At 39.0% G+C, this 19818-nt stretch overlaps 1 protein-coding gene across 2 annotated transcripts in view; it reads right to left on the reverse strand.

Moving 5' to 3' along the window:
- The window catches only part of abhd12.L (abhydrolase domain containing 12 L homeolog), a 70821-nt gene that overhangs the window by 26257 nt on the left and 24746 nt on the right, over window positions 1-19818 (reverse strand). For both annotated transcript variants that reach the window (XM_018262874.2, XM_018262878.2), the window contains exons 2-3: window positions 3462-3586; window positions 366-471 (exon numbers count right to left, since the gene is read on the reverse strand). In XM_018262874.2, coding sequence (XP_018118363.1) covers window positions 366-471; window positions 3462-3586 — 231 coding nt within the window. The remainder of the gene's footprint in view (window positions 1-365; window positions 472-3461; window positions 3587-19818) is intronic.

Consider the following 19818-nt stretch of genomic DNA (forward strand, 5'->3'; position numbering starts at 1 on the left):
CTAATATCCACATATTTTACAACCGGGGGTACTCTATTTATTATAATACACAAATTTCAATGAGTCATGTGACAGAAATGACATCAGAACTCACTGTTTATAACTGATGACATCAGAACTCACCGTTTATAAGAATATAATTTACAGGATATTCATGGCTTTTGTGTATTATAAGCAAATATAGAATGAACATTCAGTTTTGAGATAAACCCATAGGGAAAATAAACAGCGCAGTTATACTTGGGGTTGTGGTATTACCCAGCAACTAGCATGTGTAGCCTTGGTTTTGCACTAAATTAACATACAGCATCCCAGGAGTTCCATATTCTTTTACTGAAAATAAATCTTCCTCCAAACTAACTTACCAAACTCCAATGGAGACATCCTCCTCTGGCTGTAAGTAAAAATTACACGTGTGATTTAAGCCTTGATCCTCGGGCCTCTTCAAGTCAATAAAATATGGAAACCTTACTGAAAGACAGAACACACAACCAAAGGGTTATATACATACTGAAGAAGGAGTATCAGATCATGCAGTGTTCACATATAAAAGGGATCCTGTCATGGGAAAACACGTTTTTTTTTTTTACAAAAATCAGTTAATAGTGCTGCTCCAGCAGAATTCAGCACTGAAATACATTTCTCAAAAGAGCAAACAGATTTTTTTAATATTCAATTTCTAAATCTGACATGGGGCTAGATATTTTGTCGATTTCCCAGCTGCCCCTGGTCATGTGACTTGTGCCTTCTCAATGTAACTGAATGTGTCTCAGTGAGACATGGGTTTTTACTATTAAATGGATTTCAGTGCAGAATTCTGCTGGAGTAGCACTATTAACTGATCTTTTCCGATGACAGGATTCCTTTAACTAAAGGGGGAACAACCCCTTTAAAGGAAAAGGAAAGCTACGGAGGCATTTTATTGCCAATAGATCAGCTGCAATAGTGCAAGCTAGAATGCTATATTTATTCTGTAGAATGCTTTACCATACCTGAGTAAAAAGCTCTAGAAGCTCTCTGTTTGTTTAGGATAACAGCTGCCATATTAGCTTGGTGTGACATCACTTCCTGCCTGAGTCTCTCCCTGCTCATTTATAGCTCTGGGCTCAGATTACAGCAGAGAAGGGGGGACGGAGAGAGGAGCAAACTGAGCATGCTCACACACAGGGCAAGGAGGTTTAAGCTGAAGGCAGGAAGTCTGATAGAGAAGCCCATGTGTACACAATAGAAGGAAAGAAATGCTGTGTTTCTTTTGACAGAGCAGCATTACTTTGAGGGTCTACTGATGTATTTCGGTGGACCTTTTTGAAGGCTTACTTGGTTTTAACCTTTCCTTCTCCTTTAAAGGGGTGGTTCACCTTCTGGTTAACTTTTAGTATGTTATAGAATGGTGATTTCTGAACAACTTTTCAATTGGTCTTCGTTATTTATTTATAATCGTTTTTAAATTAATTATTTAACTTTTTTCCTTCTGACTCTTTCCAGATTTGAAATGTAAGATCACTGACCCCAAAAACAAATGCTCAGTAAGGCTGCACATTTATTGTTATTGCTACTTTATTACTTATCTTTCTATTCAGGCCTCTCTAACTAGAGAGCTCCTGAATTAAAAGTTAAATAATTAAAAAACCACAAATAATAACAAATGAAAACCAATTGCAAACCATCTCAGAGTGTCACTCTCTACATCATACTAAAAGTTAATTCAAAGGTGAACAAGCCCTTTAAATGTCTTGTATGGCTTTCAGTTTTTGCTGGCTATTTTTTGTTACAGTTTTTAGGTGGAGGACACCTTTGGGTGTTTAAAGTAGACCTGTCACCCAGACACAAAAATCTGTATAATAAAAGTCCTTTTAAAATTAAACATTTCAATTTCTATTTTTTATTATAGCATTAAATTCATTTGAAAATCTCAGCTGTCAATCAAATATTACCTGTCCCTCCTCTATGCCTTAGTATTATCTACAAAGTGATAGCTAATGAAAGTCTTCATTATCTATCTTTGACTTTTTTAATTCTTTAATCTGCTGTTCTTCATCCATTCAATTTACAATAGAGCTTTCTGAATTTAGAATCCAGGAAGCTCCAAATTACAGGATGGCTGTCTCCCAAAGAGTTCATTATAAGCAAATAATTAAAAATTTTAAACTCCAAATACCAGGCATTCTGGATAATATATTCTATACATGTATCTTTGTGTTAACTCACCCTAGCAATTGGAACACTGGCTTGAGTGACAAACTTAAAGATAAATGATATGGTATCTGAATAGAAACATCAGCTATTAAAATAATAACAAAAATGACAATTAATAAAAAAAAGACTCCACCGCGGGATTTAATGTCTGGCAGTGGGTAAAAAATTTACTGTACCTGAAGCTGCTGTCACATGCCCCCAAGAGCATACACAGGTATGGGACCTGTTATCCAGAATGCTCAGGATCTGGGGTTTTCCCGATAACGGATCTTTCCGTAATTTGGATCTTCATACATTAAGTCTACTAGAAAATCCTTTAAACCCTAAATAAACCCAATAGGCTGATTTTGCTTCCAATAAGGATTAATTATATCTTAGTTTGGATCAAGTACCTGGTAACAATTTATTACAGAGAAAAAGGAAATAATTTTAAACAATTTAGTTTATTTGGATAAAATGGAGTCTATGGCAGATGGCCATCCGGTAATTCAGAGCTATCTGGATAATGGGATTTTAGATAACAGATCGCATACCTGTATAGGAAATTAAAACTGGGTGTATGGAAGAGTGCAATTTGTGTACAGAACGTTGTTTTGTTATAACTGTAGCTAAAATGTATGATTAGATCATTATGCTTTCAGTAAATCCCACTTCAACTCTGCGCTTACTTACCCATACCGCCTTATTCATGCAGAGAGAAAAAGTGATTTTGTCAGCACACAGCGTATCCAATTGGCTTAAAGGGGACCCGTCATCCCCTAAAAAAAATATTCAAAATCCTATTTTATCACATTTGTCAAGCAAAATGAACTTTAATTAAACTATATAAATTATTTGAATCTTGTTTCCTTCAGTCTGGGAATTCATAATTATAGCAAGCAGGCCGAGCCGTGTTGTGGACACTGTTATTAAGGCAAGCCTTGTATCATCTCAGAATCTTGTTTGTGCACCAGAATGGGGGACCCAATGTCCATTTCAATGCCCTGGCTACACAATTAAATGGTAAAGAGAACGGGGAAATGACTATGCCATTGGCTTAGAGGAGGGGCAGACGATATTTGATTGACAGCTGAGATTTTTAAATGAGCTTACAACAGTTATGAATGCTTTATTAAAAGATATAAATTGGATTTCATGTTTAATTTGAAAAGGACTTTTTTATTATACAGATTTGTGTGTCTGGATGACAGGTCCACTTTAAGGGAAATGCATTATTTTCTTATCAAGCAAACTGATGATAAAATAAATTGAAATAAAACACTTACCTAAATTTAAAAACACCAACTGAGTTTGAATGGCAGGGCATATCTTTACAAGGAATGGAATAGCTATATACAATCCAACTATAAAGAGTAGAAACATTCGGAGCCGGGACCAGAAACCGTAACGCCTATAAGTAAAAAAAAAAAATCAATAAATAAATAAAATAACCTAAAATGCGATAAAGACAACATTTCCATATCAGTAAATGGCATATATAACATTAAATTCCCTTTAGGGCAATAACATTATTTGTCATCGAAGATTTGCAGCAGCTACAAAAAGCCTGCCATAGATACCCTGGCAAAAATACCCAGCCATAGACAATGCTGAAACACTCAAATTGCGTAAGAGCTTAAAAATGCCTTTGCATGAATCTTTGAGCAATTACGTGATTGACTTGTAGTCAATGCCATTTTTTAAAAATGGGCAAAATAAAGAAAATACATACTCTTGGTAAATCAGCACCAGTCAAACCCCAAAAACGACAGGCTTACTGCCAAAATCAAGTTGATAAATATTTTTCCACTCCTAACCACAAAGCTTTGCTTAAGGTCTTTTTTTATATTTCTAAAAATTAACTCAAAGCTTACATTTTACTGCACTTTATCTCCTTTATCATTACTTACAAAGGTATAACATCAAGGGGCATTATTTATAAATGCTGGCCAAATTTGTTCCTGGGCAGCCAATAAGATGCTTGCTTTCATTGTTCTACCTGCAGCTGGTTAAAAAATGCTAATCATTAATTGGTTGCTATAGATTCGTGCCTAGAAGCAAATTTGCCCAGTGTTTATACATGAACCCCGATTATAAATGTGCGAGGTCTTCTAGACAGTCTGATGCCAAAAGTATGAGCCATGTAGAGGCTCCTTAATATAATAAATACTGGAAAAAAATTCAGGCAAAAAAAAAAAAACAAGTAATCAAGAACATTGTAGAATACAATAAAAATCACAAAATAAAAGATTATAAAGCTATTTAAAAATAAATCACAGTGAAATCAGTGGTTGAACCCCAGTTACACTAATCTCACTGTGTAATGAATGTTTAAGGGGCACAAACAACAAAATTACAAAAAATGTCATAAAAAAAAAAAATGCAGAATGTCCCAGAAAACTTTCTGGGTGGTATAAGCCTTTAGGTAACAATGGTGGTGGGAGGGTTCACAGAATGAAAACAAGTAATGGGAAACATAGAACTAGCAGGAACCCCAGAAGGAACTCCCATGTGCCAATCACAATATCTATGATAAGCAAAGGGTGACCCAAAAAATATAAAAACTTAAATAAAAGCCAAGTAACTGATAGAGAAGAAAATCACTGCTCTTCTTTTATATTTCCAGTTGCATGTTTTACAATTTAGCATAGTGAATTTTAATCTGCAAAGGAACTGAAAAACCGCAAATATTTTTATTTGTTTCACATTGGAGCAGAATGTATTTTAGCTGCAGCCAGTATTTTACAGGCCTGGCCAGTCAAAATGATGGTTGATCCCAATGTTAATTATAGGGAAAAAAGATAAATATATAGGAAGGCCGGTATTTTTTTCTAGAAAAGGTGGCAACCCTAGCTACAGGTGTGGGTGGGTATGCCAAGAGCTGGCCTGTAGGTGAATATTATAATCTGTGCCCATCTAATTTAGTTGCTTCTTACTGATCAGAGTATTTAAATATACCCTCCAAATGTCATTGTAGTTATACTGAAAATAATGCCTTCTTTATTACACTGAAAATAATACTTGTGCAGGAAATGAACTGTGCTATTAATATCCTACCTGGATAGAAGTGCCTAGAGGCATCAGTACTTCACATTCTCATCCTTTCCTGATAGCTTATTATAAATTGTAAGCTCAGCTAAAATGTACTTTAAAGGGACAATAAAAGTCTTTAAGAAGGGCTGCAGAAACAGAATCGACCCTCTTGCTTATACCAAAATGTTATAGCCCAAACTGAGAAAACGGTTTAAGAAAGGAGAAGCAGACACCTCCCTTCCCAATTCTTGCACTGGACACGGACACCATATTTACTCAAGAGTGCCTACCTCTGCCCGTCCATTGAGCTCTGGTGCCATAATTTATTATATGCTGCAATGTCAGCTCTTAAAGGAGAAGTAAACCCAAAAAATTAATTAATTTTTCGTGGCTAAAAAAGCCATGTTTTATATACTGAACTTATTGCACCAGTCCAAAGTTTCAGCATCTCAAAAGCAGCAATGATCCAGGACGTCAAACTTGTCAAAGGGGTCAACATCTTGGAAAGTGTCTGTGACATGCTCAGTGGGCTCCGAGCAGCTAACAGCAAACATTTTCTGGAAAAAAATTTGTTAGTATGCTATGAAAAACAGGGGCGCGCCGCCAATGAGGCGAGCTGAGACGCTCGCCTCAGGCGGCAACGCCGGAGCGGTTTCCAGGGGCGGCAAAAAGCCGCTCCTGCACCTTTAAGAGCCTAATTTCCGGTTTTTAAACCAGAAATTCGGCTTTACGAATGCGAGAGAGCGCAATTGCGCTCTCCGCATTAGTGTTCCTGCCTCCCCTCCCGACAGGTAAGTCGGCAAGGGGGGGCGGCATTGCAGGAGCCGCCTCAGGCGGCCCTAAGGTACGAATCGGCGCTGATGAAAAAAAGACACCAACACATATTAAACTTTTATGTCGATAAGTCTTTATTAAGAAATAACTTACTGAAACTCTGCTTACGCTCCTCTTCAGAAACGGCGTCAGGGTGACGATCCATCGTGCAGCGCCTGATTTCTCCTCCCTGGCTATCTCCTATAAGGAAGGCAGGGAGGAGAAATCAAGTGCTGCACGTTAGATCGTCTTTTCGGTAAGTTATTTCTTAATAAAGACTTATCGACATAAAAGTTTAATATGTGTTGGTGTCTTTTTTTCATAGCATACTAACGAATTTGTTTTACATTTTTTTTTTCCTGTTACTGGTCCTTTAAGAAGATAAGCTTAGGGGTTGTCGCAAATTATCAAGCAGAAAATGAGCTTGGCCTGTAATATAGGATGATGCTCAAGTAGTAAAGCTCTTAAATAACATTGCTTTACAGATTATGCAAGCTTGCTATAATTGTGAAATCCAAAATTACCCAACTGGCATGCAATTTTATAGACATTACTTGCTGGGAGGAGAAACTGGATCTGGTGATAGCTTCATTCTAAATTCAATTATTTTACTTGTAAAGCTGATGGCACATGGGGTTGGGGGAAGAATTTTCCAATTTAACTCAATGGAAGGAGGGTATCTTTCTTGGGGGGGGGGGGGGGAAATCACAGCCTAAAGCTATAAAAGGTAACAGTTGCTTTAAAGCAGTAAAACCATAGGAATCTAAAGCTGGCCATAGACGCCAAGATTTGATCGTACGGATATCCGTTTCGTACGATTTTCGGGCCGCATGGTCGTTCAGTTGATCGGACAGGTTAGAAAATTTCTGTCGATAATATCTCTGCATTCATTGCTGATTTGACGATATCAGTGGGAAACTGTCACCACCTTTGGTTGGAAATAAGTTTCGTACGATTGCTGTCAGGGGCAGAACATCGGCTGATCTGTTCTTTTACTACTTTATTTGATCTGAATGGTTAGTGGCAGGTCGGGAGATGGCATTGAACATTCGTCCGAAGTAAATCTGCATGTCTTTGGCCAGCTTTAGTTCCCAAATAAACAATGCATAATGCACAGGGCATACAGGATACAAGCTGAATGTGTTCAATATTAATATCTATAAACAGGATGGAAGCAGACATTAAACCCCTCTGGACTCCAGTTATCTAGTGGAATAGAAAAATGCCCCGATGATAATGCAGATTTCTCTGGGTCGATAACTAACAGCTTGGATGGCCGCCATGTTGTCCATATATTTACAAAAATAATTTTGTCAAGGGGATTCATTAATATATCTATATCTGAAACATTAAGGAGTAAAAAAAATCAGGTCTCAGGTCACAAAGATAATGAAGGAAAACTGTGCTTGTTTTTTTATGATCAGGTAGCTGGTAAGTTTGGTGATAGCTCATGTGACAGTAGATTTTGCCACCCGAGAGCTCATATGGCACTGAGTTACAGGGATAGCTTTTGCCATCCTATGTGCAACTCCCCACCAGGCCCGGAGGAGCTACTATAAGGTGCCATAGAAAGTCAGTATTTAGTGGGCTGGTGGGGGCTGATTGGGCCTCTGTGTACCTGAAATGCCAGGGCCTATTTTAATTCTTAGTCCGGGCCTGATCCCCACCACTCTTCCTTCAAGAGCAAACAAGAGAGCTCAATCCAGATGGCATGCTGCAGGTCTCTGCATTCTGTAAAGAGCAAACATAATGGCTGATTGCGGCCTATTTTTGCACAATGTATGTGAGGCGCGTCTCTCCTCGCCTGTTGGTGCGCAGGCGCGCTCTTCCGGGTTTGTGTCCTATGTGAAGCGGGCAATTGACGCTGAGCGTCATACAGAGGCGCCGGTTTTGAATTTTTGCCGCCAAGACTCTTTTAAAAGGCCAGTCTTCCATTTTTTCTGTGCCCAAGCTGGTTCCAGTTTACTGATCCTGCTTTAGCATTATTTGATATTGAATTCCTGGTTTTTGACCTTTTTGCCTGACTCTCGACTACAATTCTGCCACCCACCTTGATCCTTTTGCCCGACTTCAACTATGTCTTTTCTTCAACCCTGCCGGTACCTCGCTAACAATTTTTCCACGCACTTCATTGTTGGATTCCGCAGCAGAAAGCCCAGTGAACACAGGGTTCACCTGTGCGTCCACAGGTACTTTCGCTAAACAAGGTTCCTGATAACGTGGTCGTTACAATGTATTGAATATACCATGTAAATGAAGCCTAAAAGCTGTGGTTATTTCCCTGCTGCATGTTAGATAATGATGGAACAAACATGTTTTGATCCTTATACCCATTGATACATGCCCATGGCACCTGGCCTGCAGTCTGTATATGTCAGCATTCTAATTCTGAAAACATTTGTCCTGGAGTAGTTGATAAATATTTCAGTGAAATTCTCTGCTTTTAACACAGGGAATGTGTTGTCAATGACTAATATAAGACATCTTATGAAATACTGGGTATGGGGAAGTGAGGACAAGGACGGTAAGTCATTTTGCTGTGTGGCACCATTATCATCTATCACTGAACCGTTTCTTTGAATAGTATCATCAAAAAAAAAAACTTTATTACAGGTATGGGTCCATTATCCAGAAACCCATTATCCAAAAAGCTCTAAACTATGAAAAGGTCGTCTCCTATAGACACCATTTTATTCAAATAATTCAAATTTTTTGAAAATAATTTCCTTTCTCTCTGTAATAATAAAACAGAACCTTGTACTTGATCCCAACTAAAATACAATTAATCCTTATTGGAAGCAAAACCAGCCTATTGGTTTTTTTAGTAGACTTAAGGCATGAAGATCCAAATTACAGAACTGTTATCTAGAAAACCCCAGGTCCCAAGCATTCTGGATAACCGGTCCCAATGCCGGCTTACTTTTCCAGAATTTAGACTTGTCTGCCCCGCCCCTTTCATGACATCACTGTGGGGTGGGTGCGGGTCTATAAATAGAGGAGAAAAGCAGGTCGGGACAGGGTCTGGTGAGGGAAACTTGACCAGCACATCACTAATGCATGAATCTCTGCTAACTTTTTATATTGCTAAGGAAAACACCACATGACTGAAGCCTTAAAGAGGAGGTTCACCTTTTGCTACCAAAGTGGTAGGACACTGTAAATATTTTTATTAAACAGGAATCAATTGTTTTCATTGTAATAGTAATCCGGGGGAAGAGCAAAGACTGCAGTGGGTATGAATCTCCTGTTTGAACAATGTTTTTGTTCTTTACTACTGCTGCGCATGCCAGGATGACATTCCATTGATCGATTTGGCTGCCAGAGTCTTACTCGCTGTCAATCTCTGCAGTTATGATACAGCAGGAGGTCAGCGACCCCCTTCTGCAGAGGGAGTGTGAGTACTGAGTGAATGCTACCTTTGTTTATAATTAAAATGATAACAATAGATTTCTGCTTAATAAAAAGATTTGGAAAAGTACCTTTTCTCTATCTCTTAGGTGTGGGTTTGCAAAAGGTGAACATACCTAATCCAAAAAATCCTAAGCATCCTATACCTTTAAACAAAATTCATCTTTAATTTAACTTTACAGGGGATCAGAGAGGGTATCTGCAGCAGGCTGTAACACCGTGCCTATAACACTAGTTCATTACTGCACTTTCCATGCAGCCATATTCTTTTATTACTTTTATCATTATCCAGATACACATAATTAAGTAAGCTTTATCAGAAAGGTCTATATAAATACCCCAGTAAACCCTCAACGTTATGCTTCTCTGAGTCCTCTGTCCTCAGAGTAAAAACTCAAAGTAATGCTGCTCTGAGTCCTCTGTCCTCAGAAACACCGCATTTCTTTCCTTCTATTGTGTATACATGGGCTTCTGTATCAGACTTGCTGCTTTCAGCATAAGCCTCGGGGCTAGGGCTTGAGCATGCTCAGTTTGCGCCTCTGCCTCTCCCTATGAGCTATGAGTGAGCAGGGAGGGACTCAGACAGGAAGTGATGTCACGCCAAGCTAATATGGCAGCTGCTATCATACACGAACAAAAAGAGAGTGCTTCTAGAGCGGTTTACTCAAATATTGTAAAGCATTCTGCAGAATAAATATAGTGTTATAGCGTGCACTAGTGTGGCTAATCCATTGGCAATAAACTGCTTTGGCAGCTTTCCTTCTCCTTTAGGGCAGAGACACACAGGAAGATTTGGGGAGATATAGTCGCCCGGTGACTAATGCCTCTTCTTTGGTCGACTAATCTCCCCGAAAAGCCTTCCCGCCGGCTAGAATCTAAATTGCCGACTGGATGGCACTCGGAGCACTTCATTTTCCGAAATCGCCCGAAGTTTCCTTGTGAGGCAACTTCGGAAAACAAAGCTCTCCAAGTGCCATCCCGCCGGCGTTTTACATTGTAGACAGCAGGAAGGCTTTTCAGGGAGATTTGTCGCCCGGAGAAGAGGTGATTATTTGCCGGGCGACTAAATCTCCCCGAGTGTCTCTGCCCTTAAGGCCATAGCACACAGGGAGATTTTTCACCCACAATAAATCTGTACTACCACAGGCGACGGATCTTCTGAAAATGCTTTACCGTCGGCAGTAATGTAACTCAGTGTTAGGAAGACATATATGCAGATTAATTTTTCCAAAATCGCTAGAAGTTTCCCTTGTATTATTGCTGGAAGGAAAGCATTTTCGGAGACAATTTAACACAATAAATCTGCTCCAGTGCGGGCATGTCATCATCCTTACTGTAGATCTTCACTCTAGCTAATAATTATTGAGGGATTTAATATCCCTCTCCTTTATTCCCAGACACTAAATGTACTTGCCGTTACACTAATTATGTTATCAATGCAGGACACGGGTCAATAGGCCCATGTGAGTACGGAGTCAATAGGCCCATGCACTGCCCAAGATAACAGGGAAGAATGAAACTATTACTTCCTGGGCTTTTCATAGACCATTCTGCTGACACATTACTAAATTGGCCAAATAGAGCAATTAGCAAGAGAAAAAGAAAATGATGTGTTGTGTGTCTGCTTTCTTAAGCACATGATTTTGTTCAGCTTTTATCTAATGGGTTTTAGTCAATGTTGCCAGAAGTTTTGCAAAGTCAATTTGAATTAGAATCATGCTCTAAGCAGCACGGAGAAACCACATGTATTGACATGTCGGCTGTAAATGTGTTTTAAAGGAGAAGAAAAGGCTAAAAATAAGTAAGCTTTATCAGAAAGGTCTATATAAATACACCAGTAAAGTAATGCTGCTCTGAATCCTCTGTCAAAGAAACACCACATTTCTTTCCTTCTATTGTGTACACATGGGCTTCTGTATCAGACTTCCTTCTCTCAGCTTAAACTTCCAGGGCATGGGCTTGAGCATTCTCAGTTTGCTCATCTCCCCCTCCCTGCTGTAATCTGAGCTCAGAGCTATGAGTGAGCAGGGAGAGACTCAGGTTGGAAGTGATGTCACACCAAGCTAATATGGCAGCTGCTATCCTAAACAAACAGAGAGCTTCTAAAGCTGTTCACTCAGACATGGTAAAGCATTCTGCAAAATAAATCTAGTGTTATAGCTTGTACTATTGTGGCTAACTGCTTCAGTAGCTCTCCTTCTCCTTTAAGTGACTCGCATTATTTAATAGGGAGTATTGGAAGAAAAAAAAAATAGTAAGAACAGTTTAAGAAGTATTATACTGGCCAGTTAAGGCAAGAAGCCTAATGTTTTTCATCACAATGCATCCATCAGAATGAGATTTAGTCCTGAGAGCGATAACAGATGCTACCATTTATAAACACAAAATATGTAGCTAATACTCAGTGAGAATAAGCTATGTCTGCGTGTTCCATTGAAGATAAAGTTAATCCATGGTGGGAAAACATACTAGGGTTGCCACCTCACCGTTTTTTCCCCCGGGTGGTTTTCCAGGTCAAAACTGCCCATATGGTTTTCCAAAGTAGGAAGATCAAACAGGACTTCCATTGACTGGTGTGACAATGTCAATAGTCCCGCCTCTATCGCCAGCTGCCACGCCCCTGATGTCATCTGTCCCGTGACATCACCACAATGCCATCATCTGAAGGTCAGACAACCACAGTGAATGGATACAACCACCATGCAGAATGGATATAAGCAAAATGGTACTTTCAGATAGTTGCTGAACTGAAAAAAAAGGTTAAGTGAAAGTATTTTAGCTTTACAGTAGATTTAAAGGAAGGAGTATTTTGTCATTAAATTATGGATCCATGGGTTCAGAGATTTGGCTCTTTTAGCAGGATTCAGATTAGACTGGAACCTTTATTGATCAGCCAATCTGAAGTGAAGGTGTCAATTCTTTAAAATGCAGTTTGGGGATTTTACTGGAATGGAAATACGCACATAAGGTTTTGGCTTTTTTTCCTGGAACAAATATTCTGAAAATGATCAACAATCGTGGACCCGTCTCATGATATTTAGTCATGATGTTATTAATCATACAATATGGTTCAGTTGTTTGCAATAGCAGTACTAATTCCCTTGCTACCTATCTTGCACTGTAAGCATGTAGCATCATGAAAATGATCTTTGTTTGGAACCGGTTCCTCATTTTGTTGCTTAAATTATAAGGAGATTTGAGGAGTGGTTTAAGTCAGAGGAAACTACTAAGGCAGACGTGTTTCTTGTTCCCAGAGATGAAAGATCAATGTTATCGAGTTCCCTATGGAGTATGCTAGAGCCCTGCAGGTTAAGGTATTGAAATGAGGGAAGAAAATAGACCACATTACAGATATGCTATTTGCATATAGTGCAGCTGCTCTCATAGAGCAATGTTATGTAGGGCCCCAGCCATACTAATTGTATTGTTTCTTTAAGAGTAATGGTACAGCGGAGCAAACACTCCAAATTGCCCTTCCAAGCACATAGTGCAGTTTCGCTTGAAGATTATCACTGAAAAATTTGTATCATTACATTAAAGCTTAGCTAGTATGGCTTTCACCAAAGTCAGCATTTATATCATGGTGCTCCCCACTGTTGGCTGCATTTCAGCTTTAAAAGAGCTTTATGCACAAGGGCAGACTGGGCATTCTGATGTAGACTAATACAAAAAACTATATATTTTACAGCTTGTCCAATTTATGTTGTCTAATCCCTGACCTAAATACCTACACAGCACCTGATCTCAACCACTGACCGACCTTAGGAGCATTTTTTTACCACTTTGGAAGCACAACCTACAACAACTTTACACACAACCCAACACACTACAGCCAATCCCTCAGTACATGGAAGTTTAGATCGTTATTCATAAATATGATCATCATCTAAGAGCAGGCAGATGCCCAGTTCTGAACCAGGCTGCAATGTCACATAACTAACCAATGATCTCACATAAAGGGTTTGGTGAGCAACACATTGCTTTTGAGCCATTAGTTGGGGATCACTGCTCTAGAGCTTGCTGTAAATTACAAATATATATTACAAATACAAACACGTATTTGTAATTTACAGCAAGCTTTAGAGCAGTGATCCCCAACCAATGGCTTGCAAGCAACATATTGTATCGCAAGCAACAACATATTTTGGATTCCTGCAATAGAAAATGCTGGACAAGGATGGGATCCCCATGGATGAGGTCAAATGTGGCGTACACGTAACAATTATGATCTTTCCTGCAACCATTGGTCTTTTGCCAATATCAGTCTCCTCATCTCCCACCATACACACACTGAATACCATACGAAACAAATATCTGTGAGTGTATGGCCACCTTAAGTTTGTGCAGTAATAGATGCAAGCAGAGTTATGCTGGTCATACAATAGACAACACTAGCTGTCATCTGAGCCACTACAGATACTATACAGACTGAAGCTTTTTGGCCCATCTGGTGAAGACTGCATTTGGGATGCTGCTGCTGTCCTCTCCTAACTTATCTGCATATGCTCCTATGATGAACTGATTCTTGGTTAAGTGATGAAAAAACATCAGATCAGCCAGATTTGGTCTGCTACCTGGGTGGTTACAGTCTGCTAATTTGGCATCAAACCAAAAAAAAACAAAAACGAAGTGTATGCTACGGAGCCAAACAATCCTAAGAACCTTCAAGGAGGATTAGTAGAACTGGTACTCATGGCCCCTATTAGCTTCTTGAAAAAAGGCAAGTAGAACATGTTGTGATAGCTGTGGGAGGTAACTATAGCAAGTGCAGCTCTTTGCTTTGAATCCATAAACAAAGTCATTCCACAGATCGTTTGTTGAACAACGTTCGTCCGTACCCGAAGGAACTTTCGGCCACAAACCATCCATCGACGACTAATGTTTTACATCACTTCCTGTATGCTGTACATCCTGCTTCCGCCACAAGTTTATATCGCATTGTACGTTGATGTATAATCTTTCATTTCTTTTGGCAAACTATACGATTATATCTGTTCATATAATTGTTCTCCGTGGATGGCATATCGTATGGTAAAACAATGGTCAGACAATCGTTTAACGATGCGATCGTTCATCGCAGAACGATAAAAGTATGCCCGTGTATTGCCACCTTAAGATGGTAGAATCCATCCAACCCAAGATAATGCCAGATTTGGCAAGGCTAAAATCACTAGCTATGTGTATGGTTATTTAAGTGAAGTAAGGGGAAAGCAAACGACAAATAGTTATGATTTCATATATTCACTTTACATTAGAAAAGAACGAAGGGAAAATTACGAATCAATGCCCTTTAAATAAGCAACACAATTGACACTTGGCTGAAATGATGAAGAACACTATACTTTGCATCTGAGTGCTGTACATTACATAACCTGATCCTAAATTTACACTTGCACTTCAAACACAGTACATCGAGTGGATTTATCACAATGGGCAGCTCTTGTTACAGTTACTGCTGATCTGCCATGTATTATATTTCCAATGTGCTGTCAGTCTGCATTATAATTATACTGCCCTTTCTGTTTCTTTCAGAATGGTGTTAAAATGCCAAAAACACAATTCAACTCATTATTACAACTGATAAAAAGGGCTGCATTAGGATTACATTCCTGTAGCTCCTGCAGCTGAAAAACCATAAATGGCCTACAATGAGCAGGATGGAGAACCATTCTTTTATTTATTTATAATCTTTATGGTGCCCCCTACGATTATATTCATTTGTTCTCAGTATCTAGGCAAGAGAAATAATAATGGCACAAAAAGATGAAAAAGTGATCTGTGATTCTACTACCCTGCACTCCGAAAACAAATCACATGGACTGGGAATTGATTTTGATTCCTACAGCACATTTGGCATCACAGTTACTGATAGTTTTACCAGTTGAATTTGAAGTGACAGAATTCTTAGGTGCTCATCTCTGGACATATTCATTGCCAACCACTTGCAGCTCACTGATGGGCTACAAGAGAAAGAGAAATAGTAGCTACTGCACATTAATCTATTTTTGTACATCAAATATCCACAGCCTTTTTGGTTACCTTGTGTATCTGCACAGAAAACTGCATGTTATCTTTGGGGTGACAAGTCAAGCAGTACACATGCTTTTCACACCATGTACATATACTTCTATGGTACATCAGCCATTTCATCAGCCTTATAAACAGCTACCTCTGACATAAAGGAAGGAATTAATAATTTAAAGGGGTCGTTAACCTGCTTATCTTTGCAAACAGTAGGCAGCCTCAGCTACAACACTACGGGGCAAATTCACTAACCTCCGAAAATTCGTCAGCGACGGCTTCGTTCACATCGCAACACTTTGCCAGGCATAGATTCACCAGGACAATGCTAATTCACTAAAATTCTAAGTTGCGTCCAGGGCGCCAAATGCTGGCGAAGTTGCGCTATCGTTACTGCGCCAAGCAAAGTGCACTAGCGTTGCCTAATTTGCATACGGAGGGAAGTTATCGTTCAATGAACATATATGTTGCAGCAAATGCATTACACTACACAAGCCCAGGAAACCTTAATAAAATAAAATAGAGTTGTTATATTGCCCTACACATGAGACCTGTGTATAGTTTATGTGCCATGTGTTAGGAAATGTAGGGGGGAAGCTGGTTACCCCAAAAAAAATTTACGCTATTCTTCAGCCTATCACCCTGAAAAAGGAAAAGTCGCCAGCGTTTTTTGGGATTTAGAAAAATGTTCACCAATTTTTGAAGGAAGCCCTATCTACTCTATTGCACTTCGCCTGGTCTGAGGTGGCGAAGGCAAGTCTGGCGCAAGAGGTAACGTTCAGTAAAATCCGCATCTTAGTGAATATGCGCAGTTACGTCCATTCGCCAGAGTGCAAATTCGGTAGCCATTAGGGAGCGAAGTACCGATAGAATATATATCCTTCGCTAGCGAAGTTACATAAATCGGCTACGTACCGCAATGACGTCATGCTGGCGAAATTTTGCCTGCGTTAGTCACTTCGCCCTTTAGTAAATTTACCCCTACGAGTACATTTAAATTAAATAATTAAGCCTAAAGGTAACCATATACGGGTTGATGAAAGCTGAAAACAGACCAAGTCGGCAGCTTATTGGCCAGAGTATGGGGCCATCCTACAGGCTTCCCTGACCGATATCTAGCCAGAAATCAGATGTCAGGTTTAAAAATCCCACTGGATTGAGGACTGCATTGGTTCGTTGATGTGGTCCTCGCAACGGCTGTCTTCATTCCTGACAATGGTTGCTGCCAGACATGTCCCATTTCTGGACGTCAGAACAAGGTGGGCCAAGAGGGCTGTGTCCTCTCAGATTTTACCCCCACCACCTGTTCCAAGTGTTAACACTGGCCACTGAGGCGGAAGCTTGAATCCCCACACAGCACCCTGTTGCAAGCCATCTTCTGTAATTAGGGTTGCCACCTTTTCTGGAAAAAAATACCGGGCTTCCTATATATTTATCTTTTTCCCTATTAATAACATTGGGATCAACCATCATTTTCACCGGACCAGGTGGCAACCCTACCTGTGGTGCCAAGTGCTCTAGAGCCTTTTCATTCCAGCACTGCTCTGGCACTAAAGGATCATTAAACTGTTCTCAGACCTTTATCTTTGATTCAGAAGCACATTTTGCCTGCTGGCTCGTTTGTGCAGATGAAAAACAGCACATACTGTATAAAATACACAAAGTTGCGCTCAAGTGTAGAATGATACCGCGTATCTCGAAGGATCCTATTTAAAAAGCTGTGTCAATATCTGGTGCAGAATTACAAATGACCTTGCTGCATCTTATATTGTGGTCGACTGTGTAATAGCTTGGCCACTCTACTGCAAAAGGACGCTATAAGTAAAAACAACCATCTGAAAAAAAAAAAACTTGCTTAAAAAACCTTTAAAAAAACAATGAAAAAAAATGTATTATGACCCTTGCGGTTTCCACGGATTCTAACAGACTTTGTCAGTTCCACAATGTGCAAAATAATGTCATAAACACACACATTATTTTGACATACAAAATTTGTATAAACAAAACTGGCAATTGTATATAAAGACTTTAAAGCAGGGGTGTCCAACATGCAGCCCCCAGGATGGATATGAATGCGGCCCAGCTTGAAGGAGAGAGAAAAGGAAGAGAAGGGGAAAAAAACAAAGAAATTAAGAAATAAATTTATGGAAATACAGAGAAAACGAGAGTGGAATAACACTTTGTGCTCTCTAAATCCAGACACATTAACCACCTTGTCTTTTTAGGAACAGGCTTACCGGTACTTTGCCAGGTTGTAACAATGTGGTGACCTATGGAGTAGGGAGGAAGGGGGACTCTGTCCATTTCCCAGTTAGTAATAATAATATAATAATAAGTCTGTTTAATATCCAGGTGTCCCATATTCCAATGTTTGGCTCCATCTGGTTATCTAACTGGTATTTTAGTTCTTTTCTGTGTATTTTCTTTAATTTTCCAAATGAAAAGTGTTTGTGTATTTCATGTGTGGCCCCAGACAATTTTTCTATTTCCATATTTGTAACTATGCAATCAATGTTATTCTATTTTGTCCCATGTTCAGGTACGGAATCCGTAATCCAGAAAGCTCTTAAAGGAATAGTTCAGTGTGAAAATAAAAACTGTGTAAATAGATAGGCTGTGCAAAATAAAAAAAATGTTTCTAATAGTTAGTTAGCCAAAAATGTAATGTATAAAGGCTGGAGTGAACAGATGTCTAATAAAACAGCCAGAATCCAACTTCCTGCTTTTCAGCTCTATAACTCTTAGCTAGTCAGCGACTTGAAGGGGGGCCACATGGTACATTTCTGTTCAGTGAGTTTGTAATTGACCCTCAGCATTCAGCTCAGATTCAAAAGCAACAGATATGACCCATGTGGCCCCCCCCCCTCAAGTCTCTGTCAGTGTAAACCAAGAGAGCTGAAAAGCAGGAAGTAGTGTTCTGGCTATTATGTTACACATCCAGTCACTCCAGCCTTTATACATTACATTTTTGCCTAACTTACAATATTAGAAATATTTTTTTTATTTTGCACAACCTATCTATTTACCCAGTTTTATTTTTACACTGAACAATTCCTTTAAAGGAAGGCCAGACTCGAGATTTTTTAGAGATCATTTTTCTTTCTCTGTAATAATAAAACAGTACATTTACTTACTCCCAGCTAAGATACAAGTAATCCTAATTGTAGGCAAACCCCTCCTATTGGGTTTAATGTCTAAAAAAATTTTTTAGTAGACATAAGGTATAGAGATCCAAATTACAAAAATATCCCTTATCTGGAAAACCCTAGATCCCAAGCATTCTGGATAACAGTTCCTATGTCTGTATAAAATTATCATTGCACCTTTATCCAAAGGTTCCTAGAGATGATACTACATGATGTTTGAAACAGGATAGGGCTGTCCAAACTAAAGTACAGTTCTATGAACCACATTCAGCACATCTTTTTATGTGCCAACGGACACTGGAACTTTCCCAGGGGTTTCAAACCATTCACCACTAACTTCTATGGACCCATGGCCTGTCCACATGCTTTTAAGACCTTTTTATACAATATCATTACTTTAATATAACCTGGCCCCCACAGACATGTCTTTAATTATACTTGGAAAAAGTTAGACAGTAATAACATAGAAAGAAAATTGCTACAAGTTAAGATACCGTAAGACTAGTCATATAATACAAAATACACACACACCAGGTAGTTTAACCTTCAGCCAGAAAGCTGCTCTTAAATAAACAGAAACACCATAAAGAAAAAAAAAATATTTATATACAAAGGTTGCGTTTGTTCAGCACCAACAGATAAAACAGCCTATTGGGTTTATTTAATGTTTATATGAGCAGACTTAAGGTATGAAGATCCAAATCTGGAAAACCACAGGTCCCAAGCATTCTGGATAACAGGTCCCATACCTGAACTGATCGCTGTACTAAACACAGAGGAAAACGATGAGCCACCCGTACAACTAGGAATTCTGGGAGTTGTAGTTCGCTACTACCTGGAAACCTTAACCTTATTTTTTGGGTCAGGCATTGTGGCCAGTCAATTAGAGGGATAATGTAAAGGGTAATGTTAAATATAAACCAATAACTTTATATAATAATAATAATGTAATAAAATTATCCACATCTAGTTACCCATAGCAACCAGATATTTGTTTTCAAACAGCTAACCGGCTAGCTGCTTATTGGTTGCTATGGGTTAGAAGATATGTTGCTAACCATTCATTGTGCAAACTAAATCCTTATTGGTAGCAGAACCAGCCTATTGGGTTGATTTAATGTTTGTATGATTTTTTTTTTTGTAGACATAAGGTATGAAGATCCCAGTTAAGGAAAGATCTGTTATCCGGAAAACCACAGGTCCCAAGCATTCTGGATAACAG

The sequence above is a fragment of the Xenopus laevis genome, chromosome 5L (assembly GCF_017654675.1).
Source record: "Xenopus laevis strain J_2021 chromosome 5L, Xenopus_laevis_v10.1, whole genome shotgun sequence".
NCBI lineage: Eukaryota > Metazoa > Chordata > Amphibia > Anura > Pipidae > Xenopus > Xenopus laevis.